The sequence below is a fragment of the Cibotium barometz genome, chromosome 48 (genome assembly GCF_041138505.1).
Source record: "Cibotium barometz isolate CiBa-2024 chromosome 48, ASM4113850v1, whole genome shotgun sequence".
Classification (NCBI taxonomy): domain Eukaryota; kingdom Viridiplantae; phylum Streptophyta; class Polypodiopsida; order Cyatheales; family Cibotiaceae; genus Cibotium; species Cibotium barometz.
Window position 1 is genome coordinate 17,934,682 of NC_141093.1, and position 23,401 is coordinate 17,958,082.

A 23,401-nucleotide genomic window follows, 5' to 3' on the forward strand; every position below is an offset into this window, starting at 1 on the left:
ATAGATATCATTCCTGGTAGCTCTCCTCCCAATCTTGAACCTTCCCGTGTAAGCTGACCTCAACAAGAAGAGATAAGAAAACAGGTGGAGGACCTGCTTAGTCGTGGCCTGATTAGGCCAAGCGGTTCTCCTTATTGCTCCCCACTTCTCCTTGTTCAAAAGAAATATGGCACATTTAGAATGTGCATTGATTATCGAGCGCTCAACAAGATCACTGTGAAGAACCGCTTCCCAATCCCAAGAATCGATGACATCCTAAATCAATTAGGAGGCTCTAAGATATCTTCGGTCGGCTCAACCTAAAGAGCGGCTATCATCAAATCAGAGTAGTGAGTTTCTGGTTAGAACTGATCATCAAAGCTTGAAGTATTCAAAACTCAAAGGCATCTACAAGAAAAACATGAGAGATGGGAAAACTTCCTATCCATGTTTCATTTTCAGATTATGTATACTACTGAAAAGCATAATGTAGTGGCAGATGCATTTTAACAGCAATGAATCAAGTGCGCTCCACAATTAAGTCGGCTCAGGAGCGACAAAAGAAGCAAGCCAACAAGCGTCGAAGGCATTTGGTCTTCGAGAAGGGAAACTATATTTTGCTGAAATTTGATAAAAGCCATCTGAAGCAAGCCTTATGTTGAACCAGAACCAAAAGAACCCATCATTGAAGATCCACCTTTGGTGGAAACTAAACAGATGCTAGAACCAGAACAGACATTGTTTCACAAGGACCAGACCACCAGAAGTGTCCTTGTGAATCGGAAGTTTTTGCTGAAATTCAAAAATCTACCCTCAATGGATACAAAATGGATAAATGAAAAGTTCATGCAATCTTATCCAAGAATTCTTCAACCATACGAAGACGCCTTTCAACTGAGAATAGCTCAATGAAAGCCAGAGAGCTGTCATGACTCAATGCAAAATGATTGTATTCTTTGTAATAATTATACTTTCTTCTGTGTTTTTCATGTTTTCCTTTGAATTTAGATATTTTTTAATAAGCAAGAAAATCCATTCATTTGGATAGATTCGTGCATAAGAGCTGGCTACTGGTGAGTGGCAATAGGTCATGGTGGGTCCAAGCAATGGACTAGAACATGAATAGTACACACTTTCACCTATATGACCTGATTAGGGGCCTATGGCCGGAACTCAAGCATACCAAGGTCAAGCTCGCACACAGAAAGGATTGATACCTTGGAGTGTGGGCTAGATCCGCCAAAACAGACAGTTACAATCGATAAGATGGCATGACCAATTAAAGTCTATGTTAGAGTGATCTTGATTTTCATTTTACATGAGTTAGATACATCAAATTGAAAAACCATTACTATTTTGTGAATGTGGATAGAAAGAGCTTTCATTTGACTCCCATATTGGGAGGCCCCTAAAATTTAGGACTTGGTCCTAAAAAATAGGGATCTCGATTTTCCCTAAAAAGGCTAACCCTAAAAAATAGGGATTTTCTAAAATTTAGGAATCACTTACTATATTTAGTAATTTTTACATCCTAACTGTGGTTGCTAAATTTGGAGGTTTCTATTTTTGGCAGTTGACACCTCACCACAAAAAGTTCTAGAAGAATGCACAAGTGTCCCAACACTTGTCACTTCAACTCCAAGTTTTCTAGAAGAATTGACAAGTGTCCCAACACTTTGTCACTTGAGTTTCCAAGTGTCCCTCCACTTGTCCCACTTTTTAACATGTGGCTGGACACTTGTCTTTTTCAACTTTACTTTCCCTCTTAAGCTTTGAAGTTCTGTTTTCCTATAAATACAGCCCTTTCCCTCTCATTTTACACAACTCCCTTGTTGAAAATCAATCCCTACTCACCCCAAAGCAGCCCACAGCACTTGGGCACAACCCTTACCCCTCCATCAACGCTTCCACATGATGTAACTACTCCATCTTCCACCCTTCCCCATGCTGTCCATAATTACAGCAAGTCTGTAAATAAGTTTGCAGCTCTCTTACAAGTCCAATTTCAGCTCTCTTACAAGTCCAATTTCAGCTTTATTATCTCTCTTTTTCCTTTATCTTTGGATCGAGTACAAAGTTACAGCCATTGTACAACTCTACATCAACAAGAAGGCTAATTACTCCCTTCCGTTCGGACTTCTCATCTCACCTTTGTATTGTAAGAAAATGCATTTGCAAGCTTGCTAGTTTTTGTGTGTTCATTAGCATAGACTTTTGCATGGTGTGTGAGTGTGAAGATTACTTCTTCTTCACTCTCAGGTTGATTGTAACTGAGCTCAGTCCTAAGGTACTTAGGCTAAGCAAAAATATATTCCCTTTTTTTTTTGGGGGGGGGGGGGGGGGGGGAGGGCGGGGTTGCCATCTTCAACCCTCAATCTGGCTCCATCATATTTCTCGCAACTTTACTCCCAATATGTGTTGTTATCTCATGCACATGTGCTGTAATTAATTTCAGCATTGAGTTTATTTGAAGTTAGCTCTTTATTCAATTTTGCGTGTAAAATAACCATCGAAAATAAACATAAATATTAGTTGTTAAGCATACCACATTGTTCGGGCTTAACAGCGACCTCGATCCAATTGCCCGCATCCTCCACTTGCTTCTGTATTCTTTTGATCCGTTCGGCCCATGTGGGTGCCTCATTGGCAATTTTTTCCTCCTCCTCTTGGAGGGTCCTCAATTGCTCCTGAAACGTGTTCAGCTAGCTCATCATTGAGGGATGGTTGCGCTATTTCCCCTTCTTCCATAGCCACCCGGGCTGTTTTGAGAGCCTCGATCTCATTCTCCTACTTGGTCACGATAGCATCCAATGCCTCGATCTCTTTTTCTTGGCTTGCGATTTTCTCCTCGTAAGCGGCCACTTGTGCTTCTTGAGATTCCGGCCTGCTCTCTTGTGCTGCTATCTTTTCCTGCAAGGCATTTATCTTCTTGTTAAGATCTTGTGAGATCTTAGTCAGACCTATGTCTACTTGTTTCTGTAGTTCCTGGAACTCCTTGCGGAGTTCGGTCCGGATTGTCTCATCATCTCTTTCATTTCTGTCAGCTTTGGCGTTCAGGACTCCTACTCTATGTCCATGGCTGGGAGGGCTTGGAGCAGCCAACAAGACGCAAGGAGTTCGGTCCGGACTGTCTCATCATCTCTTTCATTTCTGTCAGCTTTGGCGTTCAGGACTTCTTCTCTATGTCCATGGCTGGGAGGGCTTGGAGCGGCCAACAAGACGCACGCGCGCGGGCCGGGGGGGGGGGGGGGGGGGGGGGGGGGGGGGGGTTGTGTTGTGTGAGAGAGCAAGACAATGTTTAATGCATTGGTGCATTAGAATGATAAGGTTGTATTCACAACCACAAGTACCAAGTACAAGGCATAATAATAAAATGATGTCCATATGGTGTCCTTTCACACCGGATGGTCAAGGTCTGGAACAAATGCTAAACGGGTGAGTGTCTTCTGGGAAGATGGAGGGGATTGGGCTGGGGAGCCGGGAAGGCCGCTGGGTCTACTTCCTTGGAGAGAAGGTGGGCCTGGGGTGGGCCTAGGGGAGGGATTAATTTTGAGGGAGTCCGGTGGAGCCAAGTCCGAGGAAGATCATCGAGAGGATCTGAGAGTAAAGGCTAATAACAGTTCTCAGTAGGAAGAGTTTCCTCGGGCTACGGGCCCCCACCAGTGGGATCAGCAGCTCGACGCGCCTCGAACTCTCGCTCTGCTGACGCTAGTGCTCATGATGCCATTGTCTCAATCACTGGCAACTAGCTGTCAGGATGTGTCTTCCTCCATCGGATTAGTGCTCATGATGCCATTGTCTCAATCACTGGCAACTAGCTGTCAGGATGTGTCTTCCTCCATTGGTGGTGGTAGAGGGGCGGATCTCTTGGCCACTTACTGCAGTCCTTCTAACAGAACTGGTCCATCAGGGGAGTTGCAGCTATAGCGAGGCGTCTGTCTCGCTATAGCGAGGATCAAGCGCAGCTCCCACCCTGGGGCCTGCAACTGCCCATTAGGGAGAGAGAGCGGGCATCGGTGGGGACACTCTGGCAATGTACCAGCATATAAGCACTGACCAGGACGGCCATAGTACTCCACATGTTGAGAGGAGTAGTGATCCAAGCGGGGGAGGCAATACGGCGAGGCAAGAGAATGGAAATTGTTGCTCGAGCGACAATGAAAGCTGCTGAGGGTGGGGACTCTAAGGATACTGCCAAGCCCCGGAAGAATTGGAAGATGCTCCTTAGGGTGGCCAAGGAAGCAAACTGTGACTGGAAACCTGCCACCCCGACCAAGGGGTCCAACTCAGGGGAGAAGCTGTTGTGCCCAGCAAACCTACGAATCCCAAACAATAATCTGCACAAGGACACTGTCAATAGGGCAGCCGTGTCGAACTCTAGCCTTGTGTACCCTTTGCCCAGGAACTGAATGTCAATTATCTGGCCTGGGTCACCTACTGCATGAAGTTGTGAAACTGCCCTCTCACTACACGGCTACCAACCACCTTGAAGATAAGCATATGGGCCTCCAATTGAGTGACTGAGGAGGTGAGGAGCTAAAAGTCTGTATCACATAACAAGCACCGAGGGACAACATCAGCCGGGGATGACGAAGCAGCTGCCATGGAGTCCTAAAAAGAAAGGACCAGATGTGGCTTAGCAGTCCTGAGAAAATACAACCCACAAATTGCTGCACAAAGAAAAAGAAGGACAGCAAGGGATGAACCCCCTGCCCCGATGAGGGCAGGGTGGACCAAGCAAGGGGGGGGAAGGAGAGATACAGCGAGGAGGCGAGGGGTGAAGGGGGCGGGAAGCATGGAGGCATGCTAAGGAGGCAGGGCAGAGGGCCGCACAAAGAGGTGAGGGGTTAGGGAAGGTGGGTTGAGCTGGGGGGGGGGGGGTGCTCTCAGCTCGACGATGTTCTATATGCAGTACCCTCTTTTGACAAATCTATCACTATAGACACTAAGAAAAAGAAAGTAATTATTAAGGTGTAAGAACTTGGTTTGAAATTGCACAATGTCTCCCCAGACCAAGCTAAAGGAATATAAATAGAGGCATTTGATTGGTTAAATAGAGTGTGGGAAATCTGGAAGAAAACCCAACAGCATTTGATTCGCAGAAATATGGGTCGATTCAGTAACAAGAAACATTTCAAGGTTTTGAGATTTTGGTTTAAAATGTTTGTGCTCTCACAGAAAAAAACATGAGGTTTTATGTGCTCTCACGGAAAAAAACATGAGGTTTTACAAAACCTCTAGTTTCCAAAAGTACTAAATATAAAGAAAGCTCTTAGAAAACAAAACACGGTTTCTGTCACATGCACACACGTGGACATGGCTAATCTCATGAGCTTCTTGATAATCTTGAATGGATCTTTCTTCTTTGGAGCTAGTTTGGAAGCGACTTCCCCAAACTGTTTGAGCAAATCACCCTGATCTCCTTCTTTGAAGGTACTATCCCAAGATGTTTGTCAGCCCCACGGACTTGCTTTTGTCTGATTTCCATATTTCTTCATGAACTTGTCACAATAGCTAGTCCAAATCTTGAACGATACCTGCACTGTATCATTGATGGCACGCTCCACCAATGGCAAGAACTCCTCCCAAAGAGTTTGCGCTCCTGAAAATAACACCGCAACATCATGATCATAGTCATCTTGTTCATGCTCTTGGTGTGGCCGTCTATCTGGGGATGAAAGGCGGCATTGAACTGTAACTTTGTCCCCAAACCATAGAACAAGGCCCTCTAAAAACCTCTAGTGAATTTAGGATCCCCGTCTTTGAGACAATGCTCTTCGGAAACCCATGTAAGCTGAACACCTCCCGAATGAAAAGCCCGGCCACCTCCTATGCATTTGCATTTGACTTGCAAGGAATAAGGTGGGTCTGGTTACTCAACCGACCAACAACTTCAAGAATACAATCATTCTGGAACCTCCAGCTCTTCGGCAATCCAACCACAAAGTCCATAGAAATGTCCTCCCATGGCAACTTTGGAACTGGCAGTGGTGGGTGAAGCTTACCACCGGCAACTTTCTTGGTGTCTGGCTTTGACTTCTAACAAACCTGGCAGAACTGTACATACTAATGAACATCTTGCTTCATGCGAGGCCAAAAGAAAAGACGCGATAACTTCTTCAATGCTAGGCCCTTGGCATGGTGTCCTAAAATGTGAACATCATGTGCCTCGTGTAGAATCACTTGATGGAAATCACCGCTCTTGACAACACAAAGTTGATCCTTGTAGTACAACCACCCATCCCAAATGGTGTATTTTGAAACACTGCTATGCACGCATTTGCTCCAAGGTTCCTTGAAATCCGGGTCCTTAACATATATCGCCGTCATCGGCATGAAATAATCACTATGGTAACTCTCCACGGTGTGCACCAAATGTTGCCTTTGATCAACACGGCTACCACATTCTCCTTACCAAGCAAACAATCAATCTGAAAGATAAACTGAGAGAGAGAATACCACCACTATAACTGGCAGGAAGACAAGTCTTGCTGTGACAATATTAACAAAAATGTAAGAGACTGGTGGTTTGTACAAATTCGGAACTCCGAACCAATCAAATAGTGGCACCACTTCCTAAGGGCATGCACCACTACAAGCAACTTGGTCATTTGTGGAATACCGCAACTCAACACCACGGAGCTTTCGACTCTCATAGGCAACCGGGCGCCCATGTTGCTGCAATACTGCTCCAAGGCCTCCTCCCGTGAAGGGCTCATCAAAATCCAGTAACCAGAGAACAGGAGCAAATGACATAATAACTTTGAGCTTCTCAAAACAAGCCCTCTCAATCGCAGTTCAACAAAATACCTAGTCCTTTATAGCATCTATCAAAGGATTGGTCTCCTTGGCATAATGCTCTACAAAACGCCAATAAAAGACTTATAAGGCCAAGAAATCCACAAAGCTTGTGTACATTTTCTAGTATGGGCCACAAAACAATGGCCTCAATCTTCTCCTGATCCATCAAGATTGCATCCTCAGAGATGACATGTCCCAAACAAGAAATTTTGACCATGGAAAACTCTGTCTTTCGAGGGTGAAGCTGCAAATTATGGGCATCAATCAACCGCAAGGCTGTCTCCACATGCTTCCCATGCTTATCTGTAGTCTTGTTAAAGACCAAGATATCATCCAAGAAGACAATGATGAATATCCCAAGGAAAGGCTAGAAGATCCAGGACCATCCTGCTGAGCGTATCCAGGGCAGAGTACAAAGCCTTTGTGTGGTTGCTTCCTTGCTTGGAGGATGTGTTTACAACTACAATACAAAAGGTCGTTAACCCAAATGGCATCACAAGAAACTCCGACAAACTAAACAAAGTCCGGAAAGCTGTCTTCTGTCATCCGGATGTATGCCAACCTGACAGTATCCGGATTTCAGATCCAACTTGCTAAACCACTTCGCCCCTACGAGCTGATCAAAGAAGTCATCAATGCATTATGCAGGGCAGTGGGAAATTGTTTTGACAAGGAGCTAGTTAAGCACCCGATAGTCCACACACAGATGCGTACTCTGTCCTTCTACTTGACCGAGAGGATTGGAGCTCCAAATTGCAAGGAGCTCGTGCAGACCCCAAGCCTTTGGCCAACATTTCCTTCAACTATTGCTTGAGCTCTGTCATCTCGGGACAACTGATCTGGTATGGGGCACGAGACAGGGGCTCTACACTAGGAATGAGATCAATGTGGTGGTCCTCAAGCTGTGTCAAAGGTCACTCCTCAGGCAAATCGGCACTGAACAAGTGCCCATGCTCGTCTAAAAAGCAATCTCTATCTCCCCCCAAATCCTCCAAGTCGTCTAGTTGAATAGCCGGGCATATACCATACATGTATGACCACCCTTGCATACCACCCATTTCATCTGAAGGATTGATATAACTGCAACAAGGCCTGTGTGAGATGGTAAGGACTCCCCAATCACCTCCAAGGAGAAGGCAAAAGTATCCTAAAAAGTCAACCTATGCTCCTTGTGGTAGACCACGGCCACATGATTATACAACCATGGGTGGCTTAGAATAATATCCACCTGATCCAAAGGTGCCACCTTGAACATACGACGTTTAGAAAACTCTACAAAAGCCAACAAGGCATCCTCCAAGGTCTTCCCTCACCACTTTACAAAGAGTGAGAGTGCTCAGATTCATGACCACACTCCCCTGGCCAAAGTGGCAAGAGAGAGATTAGGAAGATTATGGTTATGTGAGGGCCGACCACCATCTCTATTTTCATTACATCGAGATGGGCATTGATTTTGGGGTGGCTAGGACTACGTCACTAGTGTCCACCGTCAAGGCAACTTCAACCGCTCAACCACACGGTCTCTAATAATGTCCTTCGAGGCTCCTCCATCAAAGAGTATGGACACAAGATGTCCATGAATCATCTCTCAGCACAAAACCGCATCATGCCGGCTGAGGAGCACTCAGATCCTCCCAAACTAGGTCAAGTGAAGAGAGCTATGGTACTGGTGGGAGAGTAGATGGTGCCACTGTCGTAGATACGGCTATGGCAACCAAACTAGCCTTCTCCTTGGACTTCTCCTTGTCCTTACCATTCTACTTCCTCGTGTTCTTCGGACAATCCCTTCCAATATGCTCGGTGGAGTCACAATAAAAGCATTGTCCAATAGCCATCTTAGCACAATGCTCTTCAGGGGTGCAACGAGTCATCCGCACTCCCCCACTTGCCTTGTCCTTATCATCCTTCGCCTTGGACTAGCTACCCTTGTCTCTACCCTTTTGTTGCCCTTGTTGCTGATTCCCAAACTTGGAACTCTCGCATCTCGAGGGTTGTATCAAGACGAACCGCATCTGAAAGCTCACGGGGCTGATGTACACAAACATCTACATGCAAAGATCGTTTCAAACCATCCGACCGCTGGACAATCCTTGGGAGCATGAGCAAAAGCTTCCAGAAATGAGCAAGATAGTCTAAGGCGGTGTCGGAAATCGACAGAGGTGCAACTGGAGGCGGATTGGTGAGTGCACACAAAGGTGGCGGGACAACAAGGGAGAGCTGGCAGGATAGCTCTCATATCAAATGTTGGGAATAGGAGATAATCACAAGGGTTTAACAAGAGTGATTAAGCAACACGGCATTAAGAGGTTGTTCCACACAAAAAAACCCACACACTAGCGGTTGTTCACACACACTAGAACCAGTTTATTTTAAACCTAGTATACTAAGTTATTAGGTGCCAGTTTACACCACCACCAACCACCTGACACCTGTTTATTCCCACATTCATCGCTATTAATTTTTAATAGAAGAGAGTCAAGACACATGCCAGTTTACACAACCACCAACCACCAACCACCAACCACCTGTTTATTCCCACATTCATCGCTATTAATTTTTAATAGAAGAGAGTCAAGACACATAAGGAATAAGTAACTTATGGATGCTTTTTGGGGTGGGTTAATGTGAAAGCCTATCTTTATCTATAGTTATCGATAAGTGTGCTTTCCTACTTTAATATTAGCCCCAAACCTATATAAGTGGGTCATTGGTTCATATATGCATACCCTCGTAGGGGGATCGAGACTCAAGTAAAACCTAGACCTTGAACTCTAGCCACACACCTCGGAGAGATTGGCTACAGTGGTATGGGAAACTGTGGCTAGGTGAGGAGTGAAATTAAGGTGTGGGTCTAGCCTCATAGCTTGGCGGTGCTCCATGGGAGCTATTGTTGCGAGGACCCAACGGCAAGGGGTAGTTTCAGATTCTAAAGCAAACACATGAGAAAAAAGGAACCAAAATTCGACGAAACAAGTTTTACTGAGAATTATTTTCCAGGTTTCAATACGTCTTGGGCTAGAAGCATTTCAAAGGTTTCACAAAGCTAGAAACAGATCATTTTGTTTCTATGGTTGGAATTTGGGTTGAAAAGGTTCATTCACAAAAATCTACAATTGGAGAGAGAGAGAGAGAAGACAAAAAATGAGCCTAAAGATAACTCGGTCTTTGTTACTTGATCAGCTACATCCAAATGCTCAAAAGGTTGTGTGGCTAAAAGCATAAAAGAATGACCAAACTCCCCTTCATTGAAAATCCTTCCGACAGCTGACAATATAAAAATGGCATACACGCAATGTAACACTTCACCATATCAAATGCAAGTTAATAAAAGGCTTTTGTTGGATTAAGGAAGACCAGCATTGACTAACTGTAACTTCTTCCCAAAGAAGTCAAACATGGAAGGCCAAATTTTGCCTTGGGTAATATTCTGTTCTTTCCTCCATATGTCCCTCTTTTGGTCCTAACAAGGGATGATCTTGCTAGCCCTTCTTGTCAATCATTATCACTATGGGCTCAAACTCCTCACCTAAAACAAAGGTTTAATCAAAAGTGCTTACTCTCTGGCTGTAACCCACAAACATAGTGCTTACTCTCTGGCTGTAACCCAAACATGAAAGCCTCTTGTTGACTCTTCCCTTATTTTTGCAGCTGAATGCAAACCTGCTAAACGCAAATGGCAGAAACATTCCATCTCAATGTCCTTCAGAAGGATAGTTTGCACTTAATATTCGATTTAGCCGTTTACACTCACTCTCCAATACCTAATAGTACGACTGAGGGAGAAAGCGTAACTACAAAATTTTCACAAACACCTTCCGAGGAAAGCAAATCTAACTATTCTTGGCTATATGTTCCACCTCAAACTTGTATTTTGAGAGCGAAAATTGAGGTGTGTGCGGTGTCACCACTAGGGACACCATATGACACTGCCTCTCATTTGACTATCAATAGCAAGGCGCAACACCATGATTAATGTCTCATTTGGATACTGAATGGTATGTGTCCAAATGGAGATTTGATGTCTCATCTAGATCGTGAATGGTATGAGCCATAATGGAAAGTGCATGTGCAAAAAGTTCTCGATGTGGTTGATTCATGCATGATAGCGAGTCATGGACGCATGTTTAAATTGGTTTCTATGCATGGACATTGTGTGGATTTTAATGACCGTGAATTATTTTATGCACCGGAAAGAATAGGCATGCCATCCTCCAAGCCCAATATTTTTATATTAGAGGATTACTGAAGCATTGGAGAATTCATAATGCTTTTCATGTGAGTCTCTTGGGAAAGTATTCATGTCCAAAACCAGAAAAACTTGTTAATGAAGATCCACTGAAAGTGGAAATACTAGAGGAGGTACTAAAACTTATGCAAATAGTTTTTCATAAAGAATGAAAGCTCAAATGTGGCAAATTTCAGTAGAGGTTTCTTGTGAAGTTTAAGAACTACCCAAAAATATATGCAAGATAGGTGGATGAAAACTACTTCATGGAGTGATTGGAACCCCTTCAAGCATATCTAGAAGCTTTTCAATTGTCATCAACAAAATAGAAGGAAGGGGGATTGTTGGCCCAAGAGTGTAGCTGCTGCACCTACACAAAGAATGAAATAGATACACATAGTACACAATGAAGATGGTGATTCATGCAACGCATAGGATTGCATTGGAATGTGTGGAGCATGTAGGTCAACTCCTAATATCATAATACAAATAAAGTGAATGGTGGCTTTTCACATCACATCTCCAAGGGGAAAAACCCAAAGGGAAAAAAGTTCCCTTGGTTAGCCCATGTTCACATGTGGCACTACTCATATCAGTGAAAATGGTGATTGATGCAAAGCATAGGATTGCATTGGAATGAGTGGAGCATGTAGGTCAACAACATAATATCATAATACAAATAAAGTGAATGGTGTCCTTTCACACCACATCTCCAAGGAGAAAAACCCAAAGGGAAAAAAGTGCCCTTGGTCAACCCATGTTCACATGTAGCACTACTTATATCATATATGCCGATAAATCCCCCCTGTAGCAGCAATGTGAACCTGTACAAGGTCGATAGCATATCACTCCCTGTAGGAGAGTAAGCCCAAAGCTTTGTAGAAAGCTTCAAACTTCTCTCGAGGCAACGCCTTTGTGAACATACATGCAACATTATCCTGTGTAGAGCAGTAAGATAATGTGATCTCCCCTGCAGGTATCCTCTCCCTGACATAATGATAATGAATCTTGATGTGCTTAGTGTGTGCATGAAACACTCGGTTTTGTGCCACGGCTATAGCACTGTCAGTGAGTATAGTAGTGGGTGTCTGTTGATACTCACGAAGATCAGCAATTAATCTCCTCAGCCATTCACAATCTATTGTGGCTCTAAAGGCTGCCCTGTACTCAGCCTCACAAGTAGATGTGGCAAAAATGGGTTGCTTTTTGCTCAACCATTATATGCATGAATTTCCCAAAAAGAAACAATTCCCACTCGTGGATTGTCAAGTGTCGTAATCACCAACCCAGTCTGAATCACTGTAAGCATGTAACTACAAGCTGCCTCCCCTGGGATATACCAAAGCAATATCCAGGATGCCTTGAAGATAGTGGAAGATCTGCTTCACTGCTTGCCAATGCTTAGTACATGAATTGTGCATAAATTTGCTACACTGGGAAACACCAAACTGAATATCCGGGTGTGTGTTGCAAAACTATATAAGGCAACCCACTGCTTGGCTGTAAACACTCCTATCAAAAGGCTCTCCAACATCGTACATGCTCAATTTGAGCCCTAGTTCCATGAGTAAAGATGGGCTTATAATCCTAAAACCCAAACTTGTGCAACAGCTTCTGTATGTAGTTTGATTGTTGTACATATGTCCCAACATCTACCTACACAAATTGTATGCCCAAATAGTAATGCAACAGCCCCAAATCTATCATCTCAAATGAGGTTTTCAATTCAGCTTTCAAGGCTGAAATCTGTTCTTCATCATTCCCAGTTAGCAATATGTCATCCACATATAGAATGAGCATGATCATAGTGCCTTGGTCCTCTTTCACATAGAAGGTGCTCTCTGTTGGACTATTTCAAAATCCATAGCTAGTCAAATAAGTATGTATCTTCCCATACCAACCATAAAGTGTTATTCGAAGCCTACATACTTTGTTTTCTTAACTAGGCATCTCAAAACCAATGGGCTGATTTGGGCTGATTTTGAGTACCCTAATGCTATCAATTAGGCAAAGTTGATGTTGTGCCATCAATTCCCAATGGGAGTAGTCCTTCAAACATGTTATGTAGGCCTTTAGGTGGCTGTCCAAAAAATTCAGCCAATGGGTGGTTTGAATTTTTAGCAAGCATGTCGTCTCTGCTGTCCAAAATCCTGTGTGGAAGGATTATAGAGACAATACCGTTTACTGCCCTTGCTATAACCAACAAATATGCAGTTAGTAGCTTTGTCATCAAGCTCACCTCGCAATTGCTAAGGTACATGTGCATAAGCAATACATCCAAAAACTCTAGAGTGATCAACTGTAGGTTTCCTCTCGTGCCAGGCCTCATATGGCGTTATGGTTTTCAATGCTTTGGTAGGGCATCTATTCAAATCACGTGTAGCATACATGATTGCCTCCATCCAGAATTTGTGAGACAAGCCTTTGCCTTTGACCATGCATCTACCCATTTCCATCAATGACCTGTTTTTTCTCTCAGAACCACCGTTTTGCTGAGGAGAGTATGCTTTATGCCCTTTTTTGCTAAAAAAGCTTTGAAAGAAAGACATGTATTCCCCCCCTCCATATGTACCGAGGGACTGCACTTTGCAACCTCGTTGATTTTCAACATGTACTACATAATAATGAAAACATGCAAATACATAAAATTTTGCTTTCAGGAAATATACCCGAGCAAAGTTGGAGTAGTTATCGATAAAGGTTACAAAGTATACATGATTCCCAATCGATGGTGTCCGCATAGGACCACACACATCGTTGTGCACAAGTTGTAATCCCTTGTTGATCCATCTTTTGGAAATGTATTTCTGTGCTTTTACCCAATATGCACCCTTCACATACATGCTTTGGCAGCTCTGCACGAGGCATGTCTTGCACCATTCGATGCCTTTGCAATAGCATCAGACTGCCATAATTCGCATGCCCAGACCTGGCATGCCACAATTATGCCTCTTGCATGGAAGGTGTTAAATAACCACATGAGCATCATGCTCTCCTTTCAAACCTATCAAGCTGGTATAACCCATGATACAATGTGCCGGATGTGACTAAAGCATAGCCACTTTCACGGTCCCTGACTATGCACCTATCGTCTTCAAAGTTCACTCCATATCCTCTTTTAGCAAAAGAGAAGACTGACATTAAATTCTTCTTTATCCCAGGCACATACAACACATCTGGAAGACATAAGTCTGTGCCATCTGATGTTGTGAGAATCACCTCACCAACTCCCTTGACTCGATAAGATTGCACATGTTATTATTTTTTCCTCAAGGGCAGCCATAAGCTTCGCAAATAAATTCCTTTAAGAGGTTATGGGTTTAGAAGCACCACTATCAAAGTACCATGCGTTAGTCTTTTATTGACACTGACTCTAATGATGCATCATAACTGCAAGTAATCCACTCATCCTACACAAGATTTACTGACGCATCATCTTTTACTGCAAGTGATGAAGAAGAATCTACAGCCATGCCACTTTCCTTTTTCTTCTCCTTTGCAAGCCAGTTTCTCCACTCATTTACATAGTGACCCGGCTTTTTGCAGTAGTGACACCTGCATCACTCTTAGCCTTTTGTAAAGGCTGTCCCAAATTAGCCTTTGGCTGAAAATTGCTTTTGGCTTTTCCTTTGCCCTTGCCTTGGGCAACAAAAGCCCCATCACTGTCCGCATGACGGAAGATTTGTTCTTCCGACTCCAATCCTCCTGTAGCAACAAACCAACCAGCTCTTCAAACAAGATTGGTTTCGGATTTCCCCTCACAGACAGAGTGAGCGATGTGTGGAAATTCAAGTAAGTTTCTCGCAGTGATGATAGTGTCCTGGAGACCAACTCCTTTTCAGGAATGATCTCATCATTGTTAAGCAATTGCTCCCGAAGAGCTTGGATCTTCGTAAGATGATCAGCCATGCTGTCCCCATCTTCCATGGACACGTTTGAAGGCTTTCAGCTGTTAGGGTTAGGGTTTGGAGGTACTGCAAACACAAACGTGGGGAAGCAGAGAGAGAACACGACTCTTGTTGTGTATTCAGTTGATAATGTGAAGTACAATAGCCACATAATAAAGTGACCTAAAAGATGTGTTCACATATCCGGCCATAAATGTGCCGGGTGGACCAAAACACTTATAAACTGTTTAGAAGTGAAACTAAGCTAAACTGGGGGACAAAACCTCCACTAGCTGAAGTAAAAAGTGCCCCAGTAATCTATTGATGATCACTAGCACTCCTTTAATCATCAATCGAGATCATATAACAATCTACCTTCACTGCATGTGCGTCCTTGGAGATGTGCATACAGCTTCAACCTCAATAATTTCCAAACACGGCATTGATACTCCCATCAACTGGAGCACACAAGTGGGATGCAGTTGCCATGACTTTTGTGTTAATGCACAAGTCTATTGTCACGTGCACCCTCTCGAGTGTGAATGTGGACATGCTTATACCCATTCGCCGACTCAGAGGTTGAGAACGTGGCCAAATTTACGTGTTTGTAAGGGCTATTATGCGAAATATTTGTAATATTGTCCAAGCACCCAATGAGCAACCCATTCGGGACAGAGTTACTAGGTTATTGTGTGAACACACTTAGTTGGACATTATTATTAGGGTTGGTAGAGTCAATAGACAACTCACCAAAATTAGACACTAAATAGAAGTCTAGGCCTTAGCCATATTGATTCATTGGTCATCATTGAGTCATTGAGAGCTCGGGAGAAGTGCTACTAGTGAGTTTCTCTATTCGGCATTGTACATATTTCATGTTAGTAATACATGGTAGGTTAGGTCATCTCTCTCTACTGTGTATTGAGCATGAAGAAGAAGCAGTTTGTGCATGCGCTTAAGTCTTTGATTAGGTGCTAATCACAATCAAGCAATTCATAAACACGCTTCCGCAAGCACCCATGTTACATTGGTATCGGATTCTTGACGGCACAAAGGCCGCAATTTTTTTCACAGAAGGGCATGGAGATTACCAAATAGCTCGTGTGTGCAAGGGGCACTCAGCCAAAGGGCAAGAAAGAGGGCCAAACGCACCTGCAGTTGCCTGCAGGCAAAGAACAAGCCCAAGGCAGCTCCGTCCGGCAACGCTGACCGTTACACTCACTTTTTTAAGTTGTTCCTGGTCGGCTACCCTCCTTGTCTCCTAACTCTTTGGCAGTTCTCAAATCAGCTTAACCTTGACCGTCACCACAAGGACCCTTCTCCACACTAACAAAAATTTAAAAAAGTGGACACCACTTGACATCTAAACATTGCACCAGGCACAACACCCAATCATATTGTAAACAAATGCTTGTAACTAAGAACATATTTTCTTTTTTTTTTATCACGAGATTCAGACAAATGAACTTTTAGAAAAGCTGGATGAAAACTCACTCGGGAATACACACTTGCAAGATTCAGTAAGAAAACCTCATGTAGACATCGAGTTACCATATATTCACACTACTGAGAGAAGGTAAAACCATACCCCAATAACTTCCTCTGGCTGTGGGCGCTGGTTCTTTGGCCGGTCACAAAAGTTTCTATACTCTTCAATATCTCTCACCGCATATGCAGACACCTAGCCAAGAATCATGCCCTGACTTTGTTAGTGGTTTTATCTTTAAACGCATGCTTCCTGAAATTAGAGGCTATTTTTTTCACGTATTGTGTGTCCTTGACCCTAGTTCCCTTTGCACTACTGATCCAAAACACACAGCTTTTCAGAAACCATACAAAGGCTTTTCTAAAATCATATGGCAAAAAATGTATGGTGCAGCATCTCACCTCCACATCACATTTGAGCTCCTTAGAACATGGCTTTACCTTGAGAAATCTCTGACAGAAAAAGACAGATTGCACCATTTTCCAAGGATAGTCATAAACTGTAGCAGTGCCAGCAAAAGCATAGGTAGACGAAACGACTAGCTAAAATAGATCTAGAAAACTCAGGTCCGCATCCAAATTGAGACAATCTCTCAGTACCTGTCGATAAGGTTTTTCAGGTGTCCTCCAAAATGCCTGGACACCCAAGGCAATCCCATGAGAAAGAAGTAAAATGACCACATGAAGAAATACTGACCCCTCATTAGACTGCACAAACTATAGACCATAACACTCTACATGTTACTTAAAAAATAAGAACCTTTGGAAAACCCCTTACCTGTGATTTTGGCCCTATGGCATTATCCCTTTTCTTTTAAACATTACATTAATATGAAACAAAAACTTCCCTTCTGTAAATATATTTCTGTATTTCTTAATCTTCAATAGTGTTTTAAAAACCACTTTTGTTGAACCCACATTATGCTATCTTACAAAATTTTGGCGGTACAGTTCCAAGAAATGCACTGAGAAAGTGATGCCACACCTGTTCTACATAAAGAACTCTTGACCCATCTGTAAGCTCTGCTGCTGGGCATGCATTTAATCTGAGAAAAGAAAAGGCATATTGTGATCAGGATGCAGCACTGACTGCACAGCCTTCCATTCAGAAAACGAATTCTAATTAAACATAGGGAAAACAAGAACCATCAAATCCCCCCACCCCCCCAACCCAAATAATAATAATGATAATAATTAATCCAGAGCAATGAAAAGTTACCTCAGGTTAAAATAAGTTTGTGGATCTTGCGCTGCTTGCTCAGAGGAAAACTGCAAATACAAATCAACAACTTCAATAGAGGCCACAATCATCATAGAGAATGCACTGTCTTGTACTCACTTTCGACTCAAAGAGCAGCACATTTGCCAGTAAGCTGTCTCAGGAGCTTTACAATTAGAGATCTAACCTTTGCCTCGAGGTTTCAACAGTTTCCAGCAGCAGATCCTAGCAAGTGATGCACTTGATTTAAAACCCGTATGACACTCATATTTCTACACTTTGGTAAAAAACAAGGAGCGAGGTGGCTGTTAACAAGAATCCATTAACATTAGTGAACCACCTTCTTTTGATAAATCTCTGTTGAGGACAAGAAGGCCCAAACACGACTCAACATGTGATCTTAACTACAGGAGAGTCTTCAAATCATCAGCTCCATCATGCGCAGCATAGACTACTCAGGTCATCAGCACCCAAGAGAGTTGCACATTCATGCATAAAGATATGTCCAGCTTTGTGGACATATCTTCTCCGGAGGTGAAGGGCAACTCGCTCATGATGAAGGCTACCATTTTATATAGAACAGACATATGGTATGTGACACACCTCACCCTAGGTACGCGTGGCTGGCCTGTAAAAGTCGGGCAGCAGAGTACGGGAGCGCACTCGGATAGCACACGTGGGAGCACTCTGATAGCGCACGTGCCAAACGGCCAACGATGACGTGGCAGGTCCAACAGCATATTTGCTGACCGACCAGCAATACCGATGCATATATATACATATATTGGAAAATCATCGTCTGCTTGTTTCAGTGCGGGACTTCACATAGTAGGCGAACTGCAAGCCAAGAGTGTACACTAGGTCCCAGGGCTACAACTGACGTTTTCACTCAGGCATATCCTTTGAACTTGAATTTCAATTGTATTACTTCTTTCTTGTACATAATACAAACAGTAGTTTAGGACTCTTGTATGTGTTGTATATGTAATTCCCCCGCACTCTTTTTTATCTCTGAAACCTTCGCATATAGAAATACGTGATCTACATGTAGCATGCGCTGAGCTAGGACCGTGTGAAACAACCGGGCCTTTTCTTTAAACCTGAGTTTAGTGAGTTTAGCAATCCTTTGAAGTAGCATACATGAAACTGAAAATAGATGTAGAGTCGACACCACACGGGGTCCCGAATTACCCCCACTGAAGGGCCCCCTCCTGCAAGCAGAAGTATTTGCTTTATTTCTTCTTCTGGAGAACTGTAAACAAGCTGAACTGTGTCCACAAGACTGAGAGGACAAACTGACTGACCGACCACCAAACACAAGGACAAAGCAACCAAACGTTGGGCAGAACTGTTCATAGGCTTTAGGCGTCTGTGAAGCTATCTTCGAGAGTAATACACCAGCCCAAGGACTGAGGGAAGGTGTGCTGCAAACTCCTGAAGCGATTGAGCTTCTATGCCTTGGGTTGAGAGCACAAGTAGGCTCAAAGTATGCATAGGCACAAGCCTAAGCATACATGCTTGAGTGCTGATGTTGATCTCTGAATTTCTGAATGAATGTTTTGGGATTGAATTTGCTCTTGCCTTTTTATATGCCCTGTGGGTGCTGGTTGGCTGCCTGCAGAGGCTGTTGGTCTGCAAGGTTGTTCACTACTACTGCAAAATGGCATTAAATGCTCAATCAGCTGGTACAACTGAACCCATCTAGCATCTAATGCTGAGTCGGCTGCTAGTATACATGGTCAGGCTGCTGGCCGACTGGTTCCCCAAGCCCATGAAGGGCTGCCGACTGGGTCTTGTGAGCATGGCTAGGGGCTTGACTCAGTGTGACAGGGGGACGGCGGAACACCCACGTGGGACGTGGGAACGCCGTCCCGACTAACGGCAGTTGCGTAACGGCGGCGGGACGGCCTGCGGATGGGACGGCCGGGACGTGACCAGGGGACGGGCGTCCCCGCCCGGGGGGACGGGGGGACGTTGTCAGCCGTGGACGGGGGGACGTCTGCAACGGCGCAACGGCTACAAATTCGAGCCGTTTTTTTTTCGGGTAACGGCTACTAGCCGTTGGCGGCTGGCCGTTTGAGAGTTTGAGAGTTTGAGAGAGAGAGAGAGAGAGAGAGAGAGAGAGAGAGAGAGAGAGAGCTGCCATATGCTATATAATGGGCTTCCTGCTGCTCCTCTTCTACTCAAGCCTTCCAACTTCCAAGACTTGAGTACCTCTCCACCATCTCCCTCTCCTACTCAAGCTTTCCTCTCCACTATCTCCCTCTCCTACTCCACCTTCCTCTCCACCCTCTCCTACTAGACTACTTCAATCTTCCCTCTACCTCTTCTCCTACTCTACCCTCTAAGCTCTCTCCACCCTCTTCTACTAGACTACTTCAATCTTCCCTCTACCTCTTCTCCTACTCTACCCTCTAAGCTCTCTCCACCCTCTTCTACTAGACTACTACTAAGTTACTAACTATTCATGGCATCCTCTTCTCGTGCGGGCGGTAGGAGTAGAACGGATGGGTGGTCATGGTGGGATGAGGTCAACTTCGAGCCTCCTACTCATGCGGGGGGTGCACGTCCATGGACATGCAAGCTTTGCCCATATAAGCGTGTGGGTGGGGCCAATAGGGTGAGGGCCCATTTGTTGCATGAGCCCGGTCATGAGGTGAAATTTTGTGAGTGGGTCACACCGGAGATAAGAAAGGAGCTTCTTGCAAAGCTTGCCGCCCATCAAGCTTTGAGTGCAAGCCAAAGGGTGCGTGGAGTGGATCCCAACACTTATGTCACTCCAACCCAAACATCAGGTTCTACATCGGGTGGTGGTGCATCTTCATCTACCCCTCTATCACGTCCTCCTCGTGGCACTACTCGAGGCTTCACACAAGCCGCCTTCTCAATGCCGCAACCTAGTCCACCCTCTCTCTCTCGTCGGCAAAGTACTCTTGAGGGGAGTTGGGATCCCAAAAAGAAGGAGGAGGTTGATGCCGCGGTGGCCCGCTTCTTTTTTCATGACCACATTGCTTTTCGTGTGGCACGGTACGTATTTCACTCACATGATTTCATCATCATGTCTCACGGGTCACCATTTTGCCATTCTAATTACTTACTCTCTTTTTTTTGAAATGATAAATAGGTCCGACTACTTCAAAACGATGGTGAATAAGATTGGCGAGTACGGTCCTCACTACACACCTCCATCCTCCGAAACCTTGCGGACAACTATGCTTGACAAGGAGAAATGCCTTGTTGAGCAAGCGGCGGCAAACACAAAGAGACAATGGGCTCACAATGGAGTCTCTTTGATTGCAGACGGATGGAGTGACACGCGGAACAGGTCTATCCATGGCCTTGTGGCATACTCGGGGGGAGATGTACTTTGTCTCCTCACATGATGCTTCAGGGACGGGAAAGAGTGCGGATGTACTTGCTGCTGAGTGGAGTAGTGCTGTCGAGATTATCGGCCCCGCGGTTTCGTCACGAATGGTGAGGCGACAAATAGGGCAGCGGGAGCTATTCTTGAGAGTATGTATCCTCAAATCACCGTCTCTTTTTGCATGACACATTGTCTCAATAATCTTTTGAAAGATATTGGGAAATTGTCATGGATTGAATCGGTGATTGATGATGCATGTGCAATTGTGACCTTCATCAACAATCACACATACCTTCGATCCGAGTTTGGGAAGAGGTCCACAAAGGTCCTTCTCAAGTACTCGGACACTCGCTTTGCATACAACTTTCTTATGTTGCATCGCTTGAAGGATTGTCAGGGTGCCATGCGGCAACTATTCATCAGTGATAAGTTTTGCTCCTCATCTTTTGCACGTACACAGGTAGGGATTTCATGCAAGAAAAAGGTCGACGATGCTGATTTTTGGGAGGACCTCAAGCGCACTGACGCCATGGTGCATCCCATTGTCCACTTGCTCACGATTGTTGATGCTATGCAGCCATGCATCGGCAAAGTATATGAAGCCATGGACCAGATGATAGAGTCTTGAGAAGCTTGAGCCAGACGTAGATAGATATGAGGAGATCCACTCGCTTTGTGTGGTGAGATGGAGCTCATATTCCTCTCCTTTACATGCAGCTGCTTTTATGGTGGACCCAGAATTTCAGGGAAAAGAGCAGGAGGGTGATAAAGAGGTGAGCAACGGTTGGAGACTCATCTTGGATCGCCTCACGCCGGATGCAGGAATCAGGCGCAAAATTAGAGACCAGCTCTCTAATTACAGGGCATTTCAAGGCTCATATGGATGTGCAGATGCGCAGCAGGACAGATTCAAGGTTGGTGCAGCATTATGGTGGGAGGACTTCGGATCAGATGGACCAGAGCTACAACAGTTGGCGATCCGGATCTTGAGCCAGTCCGTTAGCTCTTCTTGCCTAGAGCAATTATGGTCCTCCTACAGTCACATTTCATCAAAGAAAAGAAATCGGCTTGGGGTGGAAAGAGCTAATGATCTTGTCTTCATTAGCGCAAACTTGCGGATGCTTGGCAAGAGTGCAAGATGCAATGCCGATACTTTTACACAGTGGGAGATGGAACAAGAGGAGGCAGCTACAACTATTGCACAGGAGGGTGGGACAGATGGTTCTCATCATGAGCCTTCATCGGATGACACAACCCCCATCCACACTTCACGCACTCATGATCATGAGGCTAGCACCTCTCTTATTGGGAGCACAGAGTATGAGAGCGAGTGACTTATATTTTGTATCGCCTAGGCCCCAACATCTTTTGAGTATATCTATTTAATGTTATGAACTTTAAAGTCTTTCTTTTCCGACTTTGCAAGTCTTGACTCTTGACTCTTGCACCTCGTAGCGTAATTTAATTTTAAATGTAATGTGTATCATGATTCATAACTTTTGGAGTTAGAAAGCTTGTTGTTATTGATTGATTAATCTTGATTCTTTACTCCTCTAAAATTAACAATTTTGAGTGCCGTCCCCACCCCCCGTCCCCGTTCCCTACCTTTAGCCGTCCCCGTCCCCGTCCCCGTTCCCGTTCCCGTCCCCCGTCTCCCCGTCCCTGTCCCCGTCCCCTGGTAACTATGGCTTGACTGCCCCTTGCAAGGCTAGCCATCACTTGGGCTGCCTTGGGGCTGGCCTTAGGACTGGCTCTCTTCTACATGAGATGCAACTACATGCTCCTAATGCAACTACTGCTAGGGCTGACCTCTACATGCTCCTGAATGATGAATGCTTGCTGAATTCTCCACAATGTTTTAAGAGGACTGACCTGACACTCTTAGGCTGGGAGACTGACCTACGTAGCTCGTGTGTGACATGTCCTGGATTGGGCTCACAAAGGGGTCACAGCATACGACAAATAAACCCTAAAAGGTCCTACTTCTGTACATGATTCTTGCACTATTGTGATGAGACATTTTGTCACTGTGTACCACAGTGCATGGGTGCACGTGACATTCCCTCCTGCTTAGCTTGGCGGGAGGTTCATAGCTTCGAGGTAGTCCGCCAATAACAATGCATACTCGAGGAAGAATTCTTCATCTAGCCAAACGGCTTCATGGGTCCCTCGATCTTTGAACTTGGTGTAAACTTGGCGAAGACGTCGTCCAGAACCATGCTTCCAACGGTGTAGAAGGATCTGCTCAGGCTCTATCACTTGTGCTTCATCAACCATTTCTAGCTGCTGCTCTTCTGGAACATTGTGCAATGAAGGTCCAATATAAGACTTTAACCAAGAGACGTGGAAGACATTGTGCATCGTCCAACTGTCTGGCAATCTGAGTTGCATGGCGACATCGCTTATCTTCTTTATGATGGGAAAAGGACCAAAAGTTCTAA

The 23,401-nt window shown here is 44.5% G+C and overlaps 1 protein-coding gene across 1 annotated transcript in view; it reads right to left on the bottom strand.

The window, feature by feature from the left end:
* LOC147610899 (chromophore lyase CRL, chloroplastic-like) overlaps nt 1-23,401 on the bottom strand; it is a 99,086-nt gene that overhangs the window by 36,283 nt on the left and 39,402 nt on the right. The window contains exons 2-6 of the mRNA XM_086785570.1: nt 17,597-17,646; nt 17,363-17,423; nt 16,978-17,013; nt 16,780-16,830; nt 16,481-16,573 (exon numbers count right to left, since the gene is read on the bottom strand). Coding sequence (XP_086641696.1) covers nt 16,481-16,573; nt 16,780-16,830; nt 16,978-17,013; nt 17,363-17,423; nt 17,597-17,646 — 291 coding nt within the window. The remainder of the gene's footprint in view (nt 1-16,480; nt 16,574-16,779; nt 16,831-16,977; nt 17,014-17,362; nt 17,424-17,596; nt 17,647-23,401) is intronic.